The 22,752-nt window shown below is 36.9% G+C and overlaps 1 protein-coding gene across 1 annotated transcript in view; it reads right to left on the minus strand.

Moving 5' to 3' along the window:
* LOC122114036 (phenylalanine--tRNA ligase, mitochondrial-like) overlaps positions 1-21,597 on the minus strand; it is a 209,302-nt gene extending 187,705 nt beyond the window's left edge. Inside the window, exon 1 of the mRNA XM_042687149.1 lies at positions 21,434-21,597. Coding sequence (XP_042543083.1) covers positions 21,434-21,538 — 105 coding nt within the window. The 5' untranslated portion in view covers positions 21,539-21,597. The remainder of the gene's footprint in view (positions 1-21,433) is intronic.
* Positions 21,598-22,752: the final 1,155 nt, after the last annotated feature.

A 22,752-nucleotide genomic window follows, 5' to 3' on the forward strand; every position in this document is an offset into this window, starting at 1 on the left:
AGCCCAGGAAGGAATGTTCATGAGATTCTTATCTCCAATAAATCACCAAAGAGCCCAAAGTGGAGCTGTGAATAAAGTGGTAGAGTGCTAGCCTTGAACATAAAAGCCTGAGTTTTTATGGACAGTGCCAGACCCTGAATTCAGGCCCTAGGACCAACACACACACACACACACACACACACACACACACACACACACACACACACACACACACACACACACTACAGATAATTAAATGTGCAAAACGTAAGTATATATTGCTATGATTTTTATTCATCTAGATACTCTTATAACCCAGCCATCTGTCAAGATATAGAGTATTAAGCTGAGAAGGTGGCTCAGTGGTAGAGCGTTTGCCTTGCATGCCTGAGGCCCTGGGTTCGATTCCTCAGCACCACATAAGCAAAAAGAAAAGAGCTGGAAGTGGTGTTGTGGCTCAAGTGGTAGAGCGCTAGCCTTAAGCTGAAGAGCTGAGGGACAGCGCCCAGGACCAGAGTTCAGGCCCACGACCTGACCCCCCACCCCCACCCCCCCAAAAAAAGATATAGAGTATTTCCAAGGACCTGAGAAAAATTAAAAAATTGGCTAAGAACCATGGAAGCATGTGACAAGAACAAAGGAGATAACTGAGCACAGGATCCAGATCACAACAGATATTCTTATTAGAGGCTTGCTGAGGCAACAGACCAATAGAGAACTTGAGTACTATGTGATGTTAAAAGGTGGGCCTAAGGAAAGCAGAGACAAGAGAATCTCGGGTATTTAAAGAAAAACACCCTAGATAAAATGTTTAGGAGGCTGCATTATAGTTCTAGAATTACAAATGTAATCCTAGCTACTCAGGAGGCTGAGACTTGGAGATCATTCTTAAAAGCCAAGGCAGAAAAACTTCAGAGACTTGACCTCCAAAATAACCAGTAAGCAAACAAACAAAAACAGACAAAAAAGAACAAACAAAACATGCTTAAAGCATGACTCAAGTGAGAGAACTGAGCAAGTAAGCCCACTAGGAAGGCCCAGAGTTCAAATTTCAGTACCGGAAAAAAATACATATACATATATATGCATAAATATGTATATATATATATATATATATATATATCTTGATCTCATATATATATGAATGAGATCAAGATTCCCCACAAATATTAAGGAGATCAAGATCCCTTTGGAAGCCACAAGGAATTATTGAGAAATGGTCAAAATATGATAGTAATAATGTATTTTGGGGATTGTTGGAAATGGCAAGAACCAGATTAAAAGGAACCTAGTAAGTTCTTACTACAACAGTGTGGCCATGGGTTCTCAAACACTCAAACATATAAGAATCACTGGGAGTATGTTAAGAAAATGATTTCTGAATGCCATCCCCCAAACTCTCCCTTGGTAGATTTACTAGAGAGAGAAATATAGAAAAAAGATGTAGAGAAGTCAGAAGAGGAAAGATTCACACTACATGACAGATCTTCCCAATGATAAGATAAAGTGGGTAAAGGCTAGAGTAGGAAGGAGCTAGGAGGATGTAGCACAAACCCAGAACTCAAAGTGGATCTTTCATTTATAGAGGGGCTATTTATTTTTAAGGCATGTTCAACATGGAGCCAACAGGTCTAAGCAAGGAAATGATTAATTGGATACAAAAGGTCTGACAAAGCAGACAGAAATGAAAGGGTAAAAAAGTACAGGTTAGTACTTGGAGAGAACTACTGAAGCACTCAGCCATAGGCTCAGTCTGGCCTGGTGGAGCAGAGTGTGGCTTGAGTAATATAGCAGAATGGGCAAGAAACAGTGGATAGATAAGAAGCCAGAGAACTTGGTAGAAACAGCACAGAGGTGGTAGGACACACAGCAGGATGGAGAGTCAGATGTTATAATCTGGGTGGATCAACTGTGATTGTGAAATAAATTTGTAAACTTAATTAGAAATGCATTTTCTTGATGTATAAAAGGTTATGTAGGGGCTGGGAAGGTGGCTCAAAGGCCCTGGGTTCGATTCCTTAGCACCACATAAATAGAAAAAGCCAGACATTGCACTGTGGCTCAAATGGTAGATAGAGCACTAGCCTTGAGCTTAAGAACTGAGGGACAGTGCCCAGGCCCAGAGTTCAAGCCCCATGACCGACCAAAAAAAAAGTTTATGTAACTGTGTAATTGGCTGGAGGGCAAAAGACCCACCCAAGGACTGGTATCACTAGGCCACCAGTGAGGGTATGGAGAGTGGCGAGAAATGTCACCACCAGAGGGCTCTGAAGAAATTGTGTCATTTGTGCAAATGCCAAATACGGGCAATACAACAAAAAGCCTGTCCATGCCTTCTTTCCAGATGTTTTTCTTTTATCTACTCATCTATTCATATCTATCTATAATGTACTTATCTATCCATTTATTTACTGGGACCAGGGGTTGAGTTGTATATGCTGAGTATGTGCTCTACCCCTAGGTTACACTCCCAGTCCCACTACCTTTAATCTGATTTTTTTTTTTTTTTTTTGGGTCCAGTCGTGGAGCCTGAACTCTGGGCTTGGGCGCTGTCCCTGAGCTCTTCAGCTCAAGGCTAGCACTCTGTCACTTGAGCCACAGTGCCACTTTCAGCCTTTTCTGCTTATGTGGTGCTGATGAATCAAACCCAGGGCTTCATGCATACAAGGCAAGCACTTTACCACTGAGCCACCTTCCCAGCCCTAAACTGATATTTTTTAAAAAAATTATACTTATTCATGGGGTATTGTGTGATGCTTTGATACATGCATACATTGTGAAATGTTTAAATTATGTAAAAGAGGGAAGACTTCTCTGTGCTTCTGTGAGACTCTCTTTTATATGATTCCACAACCTTGACCATTAAATTATCTATTATTATTTAATCGCTAAGTAAACATTGAAATCACTTAGAAATGAAAGTATTAGACCCATAAGTCACAAAGTTGGCATAAATTAAGCCAGGCCAAAATGAAATTGACATCTGTTTTTACTCATGCAGCTCATAGTGCATAGTTTTATACATTCTATAGGCTCTCCTCTGATTACAATAAAATTAATTAGTCAATAAATAAAGTTTGATACTCTACCTCATTTATTCAGGCCCAAGTTCAATTTACATACTAATGGTTACACATTTGTCTTTAATAGATGCAATATGTGGAAGTAAGTATAATAAATGAATAACCATTTGAGTGTAAAGTTACCAAGTCTTCATGAAAAATCTGAAAATGGAACAGTCAGTAAGTCTATTTATTTTTGCTATACTAGGAAATATAGCTAACCTCAGGATGAGAAAATAAATGAAAATGATCTCAGAGTGGCACAGCAATGGAAGTGGTTCAGTGCTTCTTCCTCAGAGAAATGAGTGGAAGCTGATAGGGAGAAGAGCCCAGCTGTCAGACTTGGTTGCTGAGGCTTACAGCTGGAGATGTCTGCATAGCTACTATAAGCATGCAGGGAAGGAGCCTGCTGCCAGGGCCTGCCAAGGATCTTCTTCCTCTCAGCTCTAGAACAGATTAAACTACCTGGTTTTCTCTGTGATATGGAGGCTCCATACCTAAAGGTACCAATACACGAAGTGGAATCAATCTATCAACAAGAACGTGTTTCAGATTCTCTCTTTCCTTACAAAAGTTAAATGGCACAATATGATTTATATGGAGAAGGTATGCAGTTAACAAGGTGTTAATTGGGAAACTGGGTGAGAAGAAAACTGACAAAACAACCACCTCCACCACCACCACCACCCAGAAATCTGAACTGGGAAGAGGACAAACTGAATTGCTTTTAGAAGATACAAATGTTATGGCAGTACAATATTACAAATGCAAAGTAAGTACAGAAGAGTGAAATAAAGGTAAGAGGTTACAGTTTGTCACCACCCCTGAATGTGAAGGCATACTGTAATATCCAAGATGTCAAAACTTTCAGAAATAATTCAAGTGAACTCTCACTATCCTCTTCTCACTATCTTACCTTTCTACCAAAATAAACTCAAAGAGATTATTTCAGTTAAATGTAAATAGCAGTTACTACAGTATCTTATTCTAATTTGTATTCCTTATTTTCAGTCCTCAGTTGAGAAACATTTACTGTTTAATATATAGAAATATTTAAGAGAAGGGACTGCTCAAAACTCAGAACAACTGTGGTTTTAAACTTCAAAAGAAATGTTAAATTGAGCTTCCTTGATGATTAGCATTCCTGTAACTATCCTTAGGCCAGGTTCAGGGGACTAGAGCAGTCCCAGCCAGTAGTAGAGTGAGCTAGACAGGATGTGGAGAACTGGATGCCTGCTATGTAATTCCCGCCCCACCCCACTTTTTAACACCCTCCCTGATTTTCTCCCACTTTTCCCCCTCACAACACTCCCCTCCCACCTAAATTGTAAAGTTCATTTCCAACATAGTAAATGAGTATCATTGCTGAGCTGGTTCACCCTTTGTCCTCCGATTTCTGTGATTCCCCTTCCCCTCCCCAAATCAGGTAAACTTATATATAAGGCAAAAGATACATCAATCAAAAAGCAATGACAAAAGGGAATATACCAAAGAAGTTTAAGAAAGAAGAAATAACTGCAAACAACACAGTAAGATCACAATCCCTCTTCTTGACTACCCCACTAATCATGTGAATCACTTTTGTGGAACAGTCCTTACACCTGACTGCTTGATCTTTTTTTCACTGTCTTCCTACCAGCAATTCCCCTGTACCAACTTGTGCTAGTACCTGTTTACCAACATCACTATTGGAAGTGACATGCACACCCTTAGACATAGCCCTCTTGGACCATCCTTTTAAAAGGATGGTCTTAGTTCTCATCCTCTCAGTTCTTACTTGCTCTCCACAATTAACAGCCACCTGGGTCTAGCCTTATCTGCAGCCAAAGGCTCAACTAAGGACTTTGCCGCTTAAAACAAACAAAACAAAGACAATAACAACAATAACAAAGCATCAATTTTTACCCTAATACATTCATTTGGACAGATTTGGATGCAACATTTGTCTGTTTCTCATTCACTCAGTTCCCTTAGACAGATGCAAGGAAATCATCTGCACCAAGTTTTTCTTTACCTATGGTGATAAATGTTAGACTGGCCCAATCTATCCTTGTTTGCACCCTTAGAGGCAACATAATTATTAACAGTGCAAAGACTCCCTTTTGGCTATATTGGGGTTTAAATTCAGAGCCTTATACTTCAGGCAGTAGTGTTCCCACTTGAGACACATTCCATCCCTTTTTGTGTTTTGTTATCATTTTTGCCTGGGGCTGAACTCAGACAGTGATTCTCCTCAAGTAGCTGGGATTATAGGCATGCAACACTGCACCCAGATCTAACAGTGACCCTTTAATTTTCAATGACAGCTGGATATCAATTAGACGGTAACTTGAGTCAATGTCCTTTTGTATCACATCAGGCCCCCAAAGCCTTTCAATGTTGTCTCCTAAATGTCTAGTGCTAATTTCTTTCTATATCTCTTATTTATTTTTTCTTCAGCTTTAGGCCTTGAATAGCCACATAGCCCCAATCAATTCTCCAAATTATTAGTGCTAAGATTTGTCTAATATGGAAATCCGATCACGAAATGGAGTGTGTTGCTGTTTCCAGAGACAATCCACACACAGCCAGGGCTTTATCTCCGGTTCCCAGATGCCTATTTCCCACCCTCCCTCAGAACACTCCTTTCATAGGAAGTTTGGCTGTATCTTGTCATCAGGCTTTTATCACACTTCACTTTCCTTCCCATTTTTGGCCTGACAGGAACTTCTTACTCTCTGTATATGCATTAGTAAGCCTGATGCCCAGCACAAGAGTAGATGCTTAGAGTAACAGATAATGTTACTTGTGCTTGGTATCAATCCTGCCAAATTGCACATGCAACATTTGTAGTCTCAGAAACTCGCAGGGAAATAGCTCCCATTGTGTGTTCCATGAAGCTTGGGACTGTTTCTTCCTTGCTGTGCTAACAACCTAACCTGAATCAGAACCACATTGTGGAGCATAAACAGAATGAGGGAAAATGTCAATTGGAAAAACACAGCAAGAAAGACAGAGAGAACGATGGAAGGACAAAGACAGGCATAGAAAGAACCAGAAAAAGACTAATGCTTTGCACTGTTGGCATCATTAGCCAACACAGAGAGGGTTTCTTCAATATCCCAGGTCTTTTATCAACACCCACTCTCCACTGTAGAGGCAGCCGCCATGGGAATGCCCATGGGGAGGAAATGGTCCAGATACTTTTACCTATAAGGAAAGTTGCTAGGAAGGAGAACTGACTGTACCCCTTGTGGGCTTAAGAATTAATAGTTCTACAGGAGGTGTAAAAGTTAAAGATTAGTAGTTCTACTTCCTGATGACATATTATCAGCTTCTGGTTCTTCTGATCTTGAATTTGAAACTAGTTTTGTGATCTTCCTATCATTTGGCATGATTTTTACAGAAGAATTAGGGCCCAGAAACAGTCATGATTTTGTTTCTTAACCACTTTGTTCTTTTTCTAAGCTGGCAAGATTATGGCAAAATGAATGTTAGGAATAACAGTGAAATGTGAGGTTGACTAGCAGAGAAGACAAGTTAATACAACTTACTCTTACAGGATCAGAGAACATAAAATAGCCTGTGACTAGAAACAGTGACAGAGAAGCTAGGACGAAAGAGCTAGTAACTAATCAAAATAGATCTACTAACCAAATGTTCTTAATCCCAGATCCATTCTTTCCCATCACATATACTCAAAAATGGTAGGAGAGGTAAATCTGCTTGCCTTGTCATATGAAAAAATAAATACATGAATAATTTTAAAAGAACACTAGAATCAATATTTCTCCTCCAGAAACTTAAATGCAGAAGAGGTAGGTTGATGATATGAAGCCAACAAATAAGATATGTATCCAGAAAATGGAGATAACAAAAATAGACATCAAAAACATATATAGATAGTAATTACCTTGTAGCCAATAATGGTCTAAATACGTTATGTAGAGTTTTTGACTATGATACGTTATAATGTGACCTATATTGTTAAATAGCAATACGGCAAAATTTGTGAATGATTTTCTTAATAGATATGTAAAAGTGAGAAAAAAACATAGAAACCCAAATTAAAACTGGACAAATACTTGAACAGATATTACTGCAAAAATATACAAATGACCAATAAGTACATGCCCTTATTATTGACAAAATGCAATTCAAAATTACAATGAGATCTTATTTCATATTCACTGGATGGCTAATGTTATCAGAAAAGATCTTAAAAAAAAAGATTTGGGTTGGAATTCAAACCCTACTATTACCACCACCAAAAAAAATAGGAGTGAAAAATAGAGGCTTGTGTTGTTGATAAGAATGTAAAATAATGTTGCCACTATGAAAAATGGTTCTTCATAAGAATTAAAAGCAGAATAACCATATACTTCAGTAATTCTATGTATATGCTCAAAAGAGCGGAAAGAAGAGTCTCAGAGACATATTCTTATGTGGTAAACATATAAAAGAGATGCATATCTTGACTTAAATATCATATAACACATACCTATATCTATAAATGCCATATAGTATCATATAAATATGTACAATTATAAAAATAAGAGTAGATAGCTGTATATCAGGATTATAACAGTATTATTTACCATAGTTACAAGAGGTACATAAATAAACAAAGCATGGTGCATACATACAATGGAGTACGATTTGACCTTACAAAAGGAAAAACTGACACACACTACAACATGGATGAACTTAGAAGACATTATGTGAAGAAAGTCAGTCAAGACACAAAAAGTCAAACACTATCAATTACTTGTCATATGCAAAATACCTCTGACACTTGAAGATTTGTGTTGGAGCACATGCTACTAAAATGTTAACTACATAAAACAAATAGAAGAATCTTTCTGTATTGCCTTTAAAGGCAAGACACTAGCTATCTACATATGGGAGGACATGTGAACAAGGAATCTTCATGTCACAGAACTCTTCTACAACAGCAACACTCACAGGCTTACCATTCTGACATTTAGAAATCAACAGCAGCACTGTTACTCTTTCATTCTTTGCTTATCAGTGGCTCCAGATCTCTTTTATATCTGTTTTGGTCACACTATGTTAAAATTCACTATACAGGCAATTGAGGTGATCATTTCATGAGATTTTGGGAACGTGAAGGCAGTGCTAAGTACGGGTTATGGTAGTTTTTGTAACGTATCCTTTGTAACAAAGCATGCTGGGGTTATCTTTCCCCAGAGGTATGATTCTTCTCAAATGCTACAATGATTTACTTGAAGTACTCTTGGTAGACCTTGGCCTGAGTCTGAGAATGAATCCTGGGAGATGACATTATATTTTGATTTTTGAGTTAAATCAACGTAAGTTAACACGTTTAATGTTTTCAGGTTAGAAGCTTACTTATTTTGGGGTCTAAGACTGCTCAAATGGAGTATGCTTCTGGAAAATTCATACTTTTTGTGTTCTTTTGTGGCCATGTGTAACTTAGGCTGAAGTAGTCATGTTTCTTATTATTACATTTGAACCATGAAAGCTAAAGATTTTATTCTATTCTGAAAAACTGCAACCGATCACACTTATTCTTGGATATTGTAAAACTGTGAATCTGAGGCAGTATTGCTGAATTATAAAAAGATCAGTGTTTGATACATTCTGATAATAAAAGCATTATAGTTTAAAAAAAATCACATATTACATGATCTCATTTATATTAGAGTCATGCTTAGCATGTATAAGATACTGGGCTCAATCTTCAGTACCAAAAAGAAAAAATTAAAAACACAAAAGAAAAAAAATTGAAGACTGAAAACACATTTTCAGACACTCAATATTTGAGAGTTTACCACTTAAAATTCCATGTACAAGCCTCCAGATTTCTTTCAAAAGAAGGAGGAGGAGGAAACTGTAAGAGGTTTGACATGCAGAAATGGTGGGCAAAAAAATCTGATTAACATTAGTAAGTGTGCTTAACTCTTAGTTAATTTAAAATTGTGATTTTTAAATGTCAGAATAAAAAGAATATAGAATTAACAACTTTATAGCAATACATCTAAAAGCATAGATGAAAAGAACAAATTACTAGAAAAAAAATTAATTGAACTGACCCCAAATAAAATATATATGCTAACGTGTGTGTGAGTGTGTGTGTGTGTGTGTGTGTGTCTGTGTGTGTGTCTGTGTTGTGTGTAGGTTCTGGGGTTTGAATTCAGGTCATCACACATACTTGGCTGGCTTTTTACCATTTGAGCCACACTTCCCAACCCATTCTTTATTTTGGAGATGAAGTCTCATGAATTTTTCTGCTGCTGCTGGCTTCAAAATCTGATCCTCTGAATTTCAGTCTCCTGAGTAACTAAGATGATAGGTAAGCCACTGGCACCCAGAAAGTTCAAAATTTGAATAGACTTAAGTTGCTGAATAGCTTTAAACTATTCAAAAAAGCTTTTAAGACTATTAAGTACTTAATAGGTCAAGAATTTCTAAAACTATTAAAAATTTAATTTCTGATTAAAATCTTCCAACAAAGAAACTTCTACCCCAATGACCTCACTGATAAATTTGATCAAATTTATCAGAAATAACAAACCTTCAAAATACCCTTCTAGAGACTACAAAAGGGAAATACTTCCAAACTAGTTTTATTAAAATAGCCAAATATTAACACTAAAACCTGAGAGGAATATGATGAGACAGAAAATTACAGGCTAATAAATCTCTGAACAAAGACTTAGAAATCCTAAACAAATATTAGCAGATCAAACACACAACTATATAAAAAGATAATATATTATAACCAAGATATTTATACATATATATATACACACATACATTTTTTAAGGAATAGAAGATTAGTTTAACATTCAAAACAACCAAATATCACCATAGTAACAGAATAAAGCTGAAAAAATCACAAGAACACCTCAAAATATATTGAAGGGGTTGATACATTTTAACATGCATTAATGATGTAAATTCTTAGCAAACTAGTAATAGAAGGAAACATCCTTAATTTGATAAAATGCTCTACAGAAAACTTCAGCAACCACTTTAAATAAATACCCATTTCAAAACTTTTGAGATCAGACATTTAATTAGATTTTAATTTTATATTACCATAGTTCAATTAGTTCAATCTCCTCAATTCAATTTATTCCAATGAGAATCTTTTTTTCTTTTCAAAAGCAGTAAGCTAGTAAATTCCCTTTTGCATTTATCTACAACCCCCCTTGGAATTCATCTCTGAATAATGAGATCTTTGGGGTCAACTTTCATTTTTATCATGTAGATACCCAATTATCCCTGAACCACTTGCTAAAAGATACTTCATCTTGCTTCTGCTCACAGTGCCAGTATTTCCGTAAGTCATGCATAGTGGGGACAGGTATGCTTCTTGGCTTTTCCTTCATTCCATGGTGACTATGGTGACTATGTGCTTATCAGTGAATCACCTCCACAGTCTCACAATTGTTGTGGGATTTGAAAAAAAGCCTTAGCATCTGATTAATCCTTTCACTTGTTTTTTTTTTTTTGGGGGGGGGGGGGTTTGTGGGAGAGAGGGGAGGCTACTATTTTCTCACTGCATCTACATAGAAATATTAAAATTTGCTCATGAAGTTCCTCCCACAATATTCTGGATTTTTCCTTTTTAAGTGCTATGGCTAAGCGATTTAAATTTTTTTAAATTTCTTTTTCTGACACATACAAATTCAGCAATAGCATAAGAATAAATATCCAAAGGAAGTGATTGGTGATCTCCGAGGAAGACAGCAGGAAGGGGAACAACACCTGGGGAACAGAGGGTCTGAAACTACATTTCTAGAGTTTTTATTCTTTAAAACAATCTGTAGTACAAATCCATAGCAAAATGGCAGGCTCTATCTTGTTATTACTCAACAAATCTAGAAACACAAGTTTAGGATTCTTCATCTTTGAAAAAAGGATTAAAAAGAAATATAAAATTGATTCCTGGTAGTAGTTACCCAGGAGTTCCAACTCTATCAGATGAACTCTTCCAACGGCTATCTCTTTATAATTTACTATTCTGTGAAGTTATATCTTATCATTTATACATTTAATTAGGGACTGGGAAAATAAAAATTTTTTTCACACTGAAAAAAAAACATTTAATTCACTAACTAGCCAAGAGACAAAGAATAATTAGGCTATCTACTATGACTTACTGCTTTCTTAAACCTTCATTTTCTGCACACAAGATTACACACAAAAGTGTCAACATAAATGCACAATTTGAAAAACTGTGCCAAAATGTAGTTGCAAATTCTTGTTCCTCTGTCAAAACACAGGCAGCCTGTGAGACCTACATGTTAGAGAAACCCTAATGTTCATCTCAGTCTCTGGTAGAGGAGAAGAATGTCTCAATTCAAACAGTGAATAGATCTGTTTGCTCTTTTCTATAGGAAAACATACAGTCACTTAAGAGTTACTCTTACTTTTCTTGACTAATTAGTTCTAGTAAGGTAAATTACTTTGATTAGTGGTCCTGCATCAATAATACGAACTTTTCTACTCTAGTTGACTCAGGAACTGGGCATTCTGTCTCTTAGCTTTTTTGTTCAAGGCTGGTGTTATATCTCTTGAGTCACAGTCACAACTCCACTTCTAGTTTTTTTGGCTTGTTTTGTAGTGGTTAGTTGGAGATAAGAACCTTGTAAACATCCCTGACAAGACTGGCATTGAAGCTCCATCCTCCTATCTTGGCCTCCTGAGGAACTAGGATTACTTGTGTGTGTGTGGTGGTGGTGGTGGGGGTGCTCCATTCATTAGTGTCTTGAAAAATCTGGACTCTCATTCCTAGATTGGGTTGTCTTGAAATTAGCATTTCAGTACTCTTTTCATTTTTGGCCAATAAGTCAGATGAGTGCTTCAGAATGACACTGATTTCTGTGCTGTCTTTTAAACAGAAATAAAAGTTGCATAACCAAATACTTCCCAGTTTTCCATGGAAGTAGGCATGACCAGTTCTAGGCAAAGGGACAGTTTGTGTTTGGACTAAAGGTCAAAGGGCTAAACTTAAGGGAATTTCAAATACTAGTCAGAAAAAAATAAAAGATTTTAGGCCAGAATAGCTTCCATAATTTCATAAACAACAGTCTATTTTTTCTTTTAAGGATTCAGTAAAAAGTCCCATTTTGTTGACATAGCCTAACTATATAATCTGGTGCTGTTGCCTGTGCAATAATGCATAAGCACAAGCACTCGGTCTAAATACCAGGAAAGAACAGGCCATCCTCATAGACCTCCTATGTCATCCTGAAGGTGAGACTTAGCAACATCTGGGAGGACACACTGAAGAAAGCAAGTAAAAGTTGTTTCTTGTTTCTGTTGTTGTACAACATAACATTTGATACTCCTGCCATCATCTTTCAGTCCTGAGGGAATAAGTGCGAAGAGTTCTCGAGTAGCACTGAAAGTTTACTACTTATATTCTTATTTATTCCATTTTTTAACTGAGTCCTCTCCTGGTTAACGTCAAAAGCATTCCTACAACTATGTTAACATAATTCTTTTTTTTTTAAATTTTATTTTATTTGTGAACATACTGCACAGAGGGGTTAAAATTACATGGGCAGGATAATGAGTACATTTTTTACCAAGTATTGCAGCCTCCTCCTCTGTTTACCCTTCACATCCCCTCTCAGCCTCCCCCCTCCCCCCCCAGTCCCAATCCTTCCCCTTCCCCCCCCCCCCCCCCCCCCGCCCCGCACCGACCTTGTAAAGCTCATTTTGGACATGACAACTTGTACTTCTCATTGTTGCAACAGGTCCACCTGTATCCTTAAATGACTTGTTTTTCCCCATCTCCACAAGTTATACTGACATCAAATATAGTGAAAGCAGGGGTTATACTGTGGGGGAGGGACATACAAAGCAACAAAGAAATAATCTTATAAATGCGTTAGAAACACATGCATGAAAGAAAAAAACATTAAAATACATATCTAAGGGTTCATTTTCCTAACATCACATTATCTGACCTTTTCCGCTTGACTCATACATATACTAGATATTGCAAATAAGGGAAACCATGGGGCCTATGTTTCTTTGGGCCTGGCTTACTTCGCTTAATATAATTTTTTCCAAGTCTTTCCATTTCCTAACAAATGGGGCAATGTCATTCTTTCTGATGGAGGCATAGAATTCCATTGTGTATATATACCACATTTTCTTGATCCATTCATCTACTGAGGGGCATCTGGGTTGGTTTCATATCTTAGCTATGGTAAATAATGCTGCAATAAACATAGTTGTGATGGTAGCTTTAGTGTGGTCTTGTTTGTAAACATTTGGGTAAATGCCCAAAAGTGGGATTGCTGGGTCATAGGGGAGTTCTATGTGGAGTCTTTTGAGGAACCTCCATACTGCTTTCCAAAGTGGTTGAACAAGTTTACATTCCGACCAACAATGAAGTAAGGTTCCCTTCTGTCCACATCCCCTCCAGCATCTGTTGTTAGAGCTCTTGATTTTTGCCATTCTAACTGGAGTGAGGTGGTATCTCAATGTTGTTTTGATTTGCATTTCTTTTATGGCTAGGGATGTTGAGCATTTCTTTATGTGTCTATTGGCCATCCTTCTTTCTTCTTCAGAGAAGTTTCTCTTTAAGTCTTTCACCCACTTGTTTATTGGCCAGTTGTTTCTTTGAGGATTTGTTGTTGGGGGATTTAATTTTTTGAGTTCCAGGTATATTTTAGATATGAGACCCTTGTCCGTTGTATGGCTAGTAAAGATCTTCTCCCAATCCGTGGGCTTTCTATTGATCTTGCTAGCTATGTCCTTTGCCATGCAGAAGCTCTGCAACTTTATGCAATCCCATTTGTCCAACCTTTCTTTGATTTGTTGTGTTTCTGGGTCTTTATTCAGAAAATTTCGGCCTGAGCCAGGAGACCTAGGCTTTCTCCTATTCCATCCTGTAATGTTTTCAGAGTGTCTGCTTTGAGTTCAAGGCCTTTGATCCATTTGGAGTTGATTCTGGTGCAGGGTGATATATAAGGATCTAGTTTTAGTTTTCTACAAGTAGTTAACCAATTTTGCCAGCACCATTTACTGAAGAGGCTGTCTTTGTTCCAGTCTATTGTTTTAGCTCCCTTATCAAAGATTAGATGGCTATAGGTCTGTAGGTTCATTTCTGGGTTTTCAATTCTATTCCATTGGTCCTGAGGTCTGTTCTTAGGCCAATACCAAGCTGTTTTGATTACTATGGCTTTATAGTAGAGTTTGAAATTTGGTATTGATATTCCTCCAGCAGTGTTCTTTCCGTTGAGGAGCGTTTTTGCTATTCTTAACATGATTCTGTATCAATTCCTTTTCTATATTTTTACCAGGAAAAAGCACTTATCTTCCCAAAAGCACTGACCTTCCCATCAGCACTTAATTACATGATATGTTCTATATTTCTATGTCAGTTCCTGCCTAATCTGATGATCTCTGCCTAAAACCTTTTGGCTTTATGACCCATCAGTTATGATTGCCCAGTTTAGATGTTTCTGACAGTATTTTATTTATTTATTTATTTATTTTAACACTAGTAATACCTGAATTTCTTCTAGATTGACAGATGATTCCTAAAATACATTGCCCATAATTTGTCAGTTTTATAGATACTGGAAAGACTCAAGGTTTAACATGTTGTCTATCAACAGGAAGTTCTTGTACAGTTCCATTGGGTTGAAAGCCAACAAAACATAATTAGGATATCACATGTGAATACATATAAAGGTCACAAAAAACACATCATTGCAATGCAAGAAAATGGTGCTGGATGATACCAAGAAATCTCTTGAATTTTAAGTACTTTAATAAACAAGAAGAAACTGTGGCTGCAATTTTCTAATTACGTAAACCATAACATAAATAGTCAAATCTACAGGCTTCTGACAACAGTCTCCAATGTAAATGGAGTCTCAGTACATCACACAGAATAGACTATGGGCCAATGCAAGATTCTAGTCTCATAAGACACAGGTTATAGAACATCAATGGTGGTGAAGCTAGCTGCAGAAGGCAGCTGAGGACACAAAAGACCAAGAATCATGAGGAATAAAGATTCTCTTCTCAATAGTCTGCTCAGAAGTAGTTATGAGGGTGGCCATGGTGGTAGTAAGAAGGGTATTGGTGAGGTGCAAATAATTATTAACATGGATAGAACACAGTGCAATAGGCATTGTTATAAATGCTTCAGGTGAGCAGTATAAAGATTCCCAGTACAAATATGTCTGCAAACTTACCACAGCATCTCTTCTGATTTGTAAGTCAATGATGCTTACTGCCCACATAAAAGGTCTATGTGTGATTATCTTCCCATTTCTTTCTATGCTTCTTTCTATTGGTTTCTTCTAGCATGAGCATCTCCTTCTCAGCAAAAGAAACCATGTAATACACTTTGAATTTTGGTAGGATGGAGACAACACACATAGAAAATGTTTTAAAAAGTAAAATCTAATTTCATTGCAACACAAGCTTGTAGGATTCTTACAGCTGGATAGATTTACAAGAGAATGGAATGAGGAAACACCAAAATCCTGCACTAAGTCTCTATCAGACACCATTTATGATAATGACAGCAAAACCAGATCTAGGAGCTCTTCCAAGCCAGGGAGATTATCAAGTAATCAGGCTCAAGCTCTAATACAATTCTGGAGAGACAAAGAAGGATTTAGAAAATTAACTAGCAAAAAGGGATTAAGAAGGAAAGAAAATTTTTGACCTCCACATTCATTGGTCAGTACCAGTGAAATTTTACAACTACCTATATGTGGCTTCACCATTAATTCATATTATTTTTTAAATGTCACTTGAGAAATTTGTCTCTACCTCCAGATTAGAAGTAACTTGAAGTAAGGAATTATGATTTTCACTTTACTGATTGCAGCATCTAGCATAGTATCTCTGTACCAGCAATAACAGAACTTACAGAAGATCTCTGGTTCTCTTGCTCTGTCAATTACTAGTAGTATTGCTATGGTATTTACTTGGTGGCACCAAGATTCAGTTTCATCAACTATAAAATAGATCTATAGTAACCACCCCATCCATTGTTATAAATAAAAGCTCTGATGATAGACAAAGTATTTACTTCAGTGTTTCACATATAGCATCCAACAAGTGGCCAGGCATCAACAAACTGATATCCAGATGAGTGGTATGCTGAACTGTGATTACAAAAAGGCATACATAAATAAGTGGAAAGAATCAGCCCGTATCTTAAGAAGCATCCTGTGATCAAACAATCATGAGTGCAGCCAAAGAAAGGGCACACATAAACTCTGACAATTTCCCTTGTACATCTAGGCATGGCTGAGCAGATATGACTAAGCTAATATGAGAAACTCAGAGTCACTGTCTTGCTGATGACTATCAAATTCTTTGTCATTCTATCTTATTTCATTAATGCTACTTCAATTTTTTTCTTTCACAAATTACTTAAAGTGCACAAGTATATCTCTGATGACAGTGCAATTCCCATAGTCCCTTCATCTGGACAGTTATAAATATGAAGGAAAAGGGAGAAGGAGGAAGGGAAGGAGGGAGGAAAAGAGGAAAGAAGGGAAGAAGTTAGGCAATTCACAACATTTAATTATGTGTAAAGTATTGGAACATTGTTTGACATTCAAGTTAACAAAGTTAGGACAAGACCAAAGCAGGGAATTTCAAGATTAAGCATAAAAGATATAAAAAATAACAGCTCTGCATAATGCTAAACTGGAGAATACACTCGATGAAGTAAGTTTTATTACCTGCACAGAGAATCTGACCTCACTTTACAGATGAGGTACCAGAGGAGGTAATGGCAAGTTTAATGATTTTGCCCATCATTACTTCAGGTACAAGTGTATTTGTGAACCAGCACCATTAGCCAACTTAACAAATGGCCCAGAAAAAATAAACTAGATACTATATTGAGTAAGACTCATAGGTGACTGGTCTACACATTAGAACTATTAATATATGTAGCTTACTCCTATAAATTTATAAAGTAGGTGATTTAAACTCAATGATTTCCTTTTCTGTAACTTATACACCAATTACAGGTTTGTAAGGAAAATTTAATTCTTTGGATCTGAATAAATAATCTATGAATATAAAGTCAGGATAAAGTTTAGGAAATAGCTCCTAGAAACCCTGATTGAGAAAACCCACATATATTACTACAAAGGGGACTACATAGCTAGTTTCTTCATTTGTAAATGAGAAAAATAATAGTAACAATCAGAGAATAGTGAGAAGGTACACAAAGCCTTCCAAACAATGTCCAATGCATTCGTGCTCAAACACTCCTGTTGCAGGAGTATCTGAGACAGATTCTAGGAGAAAGTAGCCAATATATCTGAATTATTGGTGAGCCACTAAGGACAAACATATAGTTAATAGTGCTTAAGTAAATGTATAACTGTAATGTACAATGTCAAGTATTTTTCATATAACAAATATTTCTCTATGTAGGCCTAAATATTGAAGTCACAATTTATAGACTTTTGAAGAATGAATAAAAGTTGATTATTGAACATTCTGTTCAATGCATTGAAATTGAGCGTTAAGATAAATAGGAGTATGTATAACAAAGGCCCAAATACAGTTTTGTTTTTTTTTCCTTCAGTTGTGGAGCTTGAACTCTGGGCCTGGGAGCTGTTCCTCAGCTCTTCAGCTCAAGGCAAGCCCTCTACCACTTGAACCACAGTGCCACTTCTGGTTTTCTGGTAGTTTATTAGAGATAAGAGTCTCATGGACTTTCCTGCCTGGGCTGGCTTTGAACCGCAATCCTCAGATCTCAGCCATCTTAGTAGCTAGGATTATAGGTGTGAGCCACTGACACCTGGCTTGAGATGAACTCTTGTACAACAAACTCTTGGATATAACAAGGAAACACTTCAATGACAAAATAATCATACTGTGTTTCTACTTGTCTCAAGCATGATCCAGGTGGGCTAAGACAGCCAGAACAAGAAAAGCTTTTGAGATACATAAAATAAAAAACAAAAATTAAAATAAAAGAATTAGCCTAATACCAGCAGCTCACATCTGTAATCCTAGCTATTCAGGAGGCTGAGATCTGAGGCCCAATACTGGCAAAAAGTAAAAAATAAATTACATAATAACTTGAATTTCCTACTTACTAAAGCTGAACAATAGCTTTTGAGGTAGTCAACAAAAAAATCATATAGATGAAGCCTCAAGGTGTTAAATTGAGAGACTGATCCTAGTCCCAAGTAGACCATCTGCACAGCTGAAAGGGTGGGTTTACAAGAGCATGAAGACTGTAGAAGGTATTACCCCAGATGCCAAGAGAGTCTGAAGCAAAACTTGGGAGGGCCTGAAAGGAGCTGAAGGAAAAGGAATATTCCATTACTTCTGTACAACTGGGTTCTCAAAAAGCTGTTTGAGTTCCCAAGCAAGAATACACATAAGCTTAGGACTGCCAGCAAGCTTTGGCCCTTTTGTGACAATACTCTCTCCCACCAGCGTCTTCTTGAGATTATAGAACAAATGGTTTAAGTTAACAAAACAAGTCCCTTAGTCCCCTCTTACATACATAAACATGACCACCCTGTGCAAATAGTAAAAATTTGCTAATACCAACAGCATTATTTGTCCCAACAACAAAACTGTTATATCTAAAAACAAGCAGTTTGCATGCTGAAACTGAACATAAAATGAAATAGTTGGCAGGAGAAATAACATTCTCCCAATATGACCACATCCCTGGACTCTGTAAATAAGTTATCTTATACTCAAAAAGGTCTTCACAGATGTCATTAAGAAAGGGTCTTCATTGGGGAGATTATCACGAATTATCTCAATAGTACCCAGTTGGTCACAAAAGTCCTTGTTGGAGGGAGGTGACATTCAGACTGGTGAGGGGATCTAACAAGAAGGTGAAGGGAAACAGGGACACAGAATGCACAGCTGTGAGCCAAGGAAAAAGGACAGCCTCTAGAGCTGATAAAGGCATGCAGTCTCCTTTCAAGCCTCCAGAAGGAACATCCCTGCTGATACCTTACTTAATGTCAGTTAGACTAATTTCCTGCCTTCCATAATTGCGAAGTACTAAATTCATATTGTTTTAAGCAATTGAGTTTATCTAATTTGTCATAGCAGCAATCAGAAACTAACATATATTTTGGTATCTAGAAGTAAGGTCCTGCTCGTCACAAATTTCTAAAAATGTGGAAATGGTCTTATGACTGGATAATATAAAAGAATTTTGAACACAAACACATAAAAGGGATAGTTTACATTGAAAACATTTTGTAGAAATTTGGATGTTAAGACTCCGAAAGGCTAAGGAGGAAGTAAGAAGCATGACAGAGAAACTCTATACTATCTGAGAATTTCTAACACATTATAAACATAGTAGTGGTCAAATTATGGGTCGTCCAAAGACTTGCTTATACGGACTTTGAAGAAAAGGAGGAACAGGCTCCTGGAAACTGAACAAGAGATCCTTGTTACATGGAACAGAATTGTTGCAAGAGAGACAAAATGAGAAATTTTTAAATGGTTGAAAACATTAGCCTATACAGTTAACTCCCAGGTAGGACAATAGACAGAAAATTCTAGAGATGGTCGAACTGTTAAAAACCAGGGCAGAAAAAGAAAGGCAATGAAATGATAGGTTTAAGTGCTGAAAGAGGAAACTAAAAACTAGAAATTGGGATTGGGAATGTGGCTTAGTAGTAGAGTACTTGACTAGCAGGCATGAAGCCCTGGGTTTGATTCCTCAGTACCACACACACAGAAAAGGCCAGAAGCAGTGCTATGGTTCACTCGGTAGAGCATTAACCTTGAACAAAAGAAGTTCAGGGACAGTGCCTAGGCCCTGAGTTCAAGTCCCAGGACTGGCAAAAAGAAAAAAAAAAGGAATCTAGAAATTTAGAGAGCTACATCCACAGAAAACATTCCCATAAAAACATATATGAAACAAAGGTGTTTCCAGACAAATAAAAGCTGAAAAAGATTCATCCTATAAGAATGAGGAAGTTTGTTGGGCACCAGTGGCTCACGCCCATAAACCTAGCTACACAGGAGGCTGACATCTGACAATCAGGGTTTAAAGCTAGCCCAGGCAGGAAAGTCTGTGAGACTCAGCTCCAATAAACCAACAGAAAACCGGAAATGGCGTGGTGGCTCAAGTGATAGAGCACTTGCCTTGAATTGAAGAGCTCAGGGAGAGCTCCCAGGCCCAGAGTTCAAGCCCCACGACTGACCAAAAAAAAAAAAAAAAAAAGGAAGTTCTTCAGAATAAAGGAAATGATCACTGAGAAAACCAAGATCTACTGAAAAGAATGGGTAAATAGCAAGGGTAATACAGCAATAAAGTAAATAACTTTTTAAAAACACAATTAACTTTTTGAAGCAAATGTTGAAATAAATTATTATATTATATATAATATGTGTGAAAATAAAATCTGACAAGAGCACAAAAATAGAGGTAGATAAAACTATATCATTATAAATTTGTTAAATATTACATGAAGTTGTATATTTGATAATATTGGTGTGATGAATTAATTATATATATATACATATATATCTGATATACAGTAACCAGTAAAAATCAGATTAAGCGGTAAAATTAAATAGCAACAGAAGAAATAAAACAGAAGCCTAACCCAAAAAGAATAAACCTCACTTCCTAAAAAAAGAATAAAGAATAGATGGGGAAATTGGGAAAAGAAATACAAAGATGATGAATTAATACCAATCATATCGGTCTGAAATGTAAGTATATTCAACATTTTAAAAAGAAGATAGACATTTTACAACTTTGTTTTAAAAAGCCTCTATATTATATGTATACAAAAGATAAGCTTTTAAATAGAATGAAATTAAAATGGTAAAGTCATATAGTACATTATAAATAAAAACCATAAGCCAGTGTCTTTTAGTATTAGAAAGGATAAATTTAATAGTATTAAGAAATACTATTAAATGACCATGAATAAAACCAAAAGCTGGCTCTCTGCTTAGAAGATTGATAATTCTCTTTCCTCATGCACAGAATTTCTCTCCAGAAATTTCTCTTAAGAATCCTTTGAATATTTATGGACCTGGCATAAATGAATGTATATATGTATCTATGTATGTATGTAGGTACTCTGAGCTTACTCTGAGCTTCTTTTGCTCAAGACTATGCTTTAGCACTTGAACCACTGTGCCACTTCTGGCTTTTACTGAGTGGTTTATTGGAGATAACAGTCTCACAGATTTTCCTGCCCTGGCTGGCTTTGAACCATAATGCTCAGATTTGAGCCTCCTAAGTAGCTAAGATTACAGGCATGATCTACCAGCATCCAGTTGGACTCTATTTTAAAGGAGCTATTTAAAAAGATTTTAAAACTTAACAATATCTTTTGGAGCACTGGATTGTTTCCATCCCAGATAATCATTTTGATTGTTATTTAGTTAACTTTTACAAGACATCTTACCTGAAACTTCACCTTCTGATTGATGTCTGACACGCGGAACTGCTTGAGAAAGCGTTCATCCTCACTCCAGAAGAGCCGGATGTCAGGGATGTCATAAAGAATCATGGCCAATCTTTCTAAGCCTAAGCCAAATGCCCAGCCAATTCGATCTTGAGCACCAGCTGCAATCAGGAAACAGAAGAAAACTACTTATGAAAGTATAAACACTAGATAGGTAGCACAGCCTTCCCTGGTCATTCATTACCAGTGAGCATGACTGATGTCCTAATAGTGGGAAAGTGAAGAGGAGCAGCTGTGGATATATCCAAATAGGTGTCAATCTTATCCCTTTCTTGTTCTCTTGTCTTTCCCCTTACTTTTGTCTCCTTTATTTTCCTCAGGGAAGCCCTCTGGAGTCCTACTATTTGGAATTGTATCTTTTATTTCTGAAATAAAGCCCAGGCTCTTTTTAGCCTGGTTCTTGCCTATGAGTTAGGACTTTTCTATAATTTATGCTTGCTCTGAGTCAAACACTTAGCCCACTAAATCTACCATTTTCAGAAGAGAAAGGAAAATAGCCTCTGTCCCTAATGGGGGCAAGTATAGGGAGTAAGCAAACTATCTATCTAGTATCTAGTCTATCTAGTATCATTTATTGTAATAGTAAAGTGTCCCATTCTTATTACATCAGGGATATGAATTCTAAAGGTATACTTCACATACAGTAGACAGAGTAAATGAGAAGATACAAAGAACTATGTCGAGGAAGGCAAGGAAGTGATTCACACTGCCTGAAAGCTTGTAAGAAGAGTTCATGAACTCCAAGATACAGGAACAAGAGGTTCTTATTATGTCTTGTATATAGGTTTTTTTTTTGTATTTTCCATTTCTCTTAGTTTTCTGTACCTTGTGTCTTGTATATAAGATTATTCAGTCTGCGGAGGGCAAAGAGAATCACAGAAACAGCAGGACAAAGGATGAAGTAATGCAACATTGATACTTGCTTGTCACTATGTTGGATATGAACCTTAAAACTAGGGGAGGAGGGGTGAAGGGAGGGGTAAATGGGAGAAAATGAGAGATCGGTAAACTATATTTAAAACCAATGTACTCATTACCTTGTTATGTAACTGTAACCCCCCTGCTCATCTCCTTTTCAATAAAAAAACTAGTATTTTACATTAAAACAAAACAAAAAAAAAAAGAGTTCATAACACAAACATCATTTCACTGTATCCTGGAAGATGAAAAGGGTCCTAAAGCAGGGTGAGATAGGCCCCAGAATCCCATCTCAGGCACATGGCCTGTAGAAACCCTTGCCTGTGTGTGTGGTGGGACCC

The sequence above is a fragment of the Dipodomys spectabilis genome, unplaced genomic scaffold, assembly GCF_019054845.1.
Source record: "Dipodomys spectabilis isolate Male_0828 unplaced genomic scaffold, ASM1905484v1 ptg000104l, whole genome shotgun sequence".
NCBI classification, from domain to species: Eukaryota; Metazoa; Chordata; class Mammalia; order Rodentia; family Heteromyidae; genus Dipodomys; species Dipodomys spectabilis.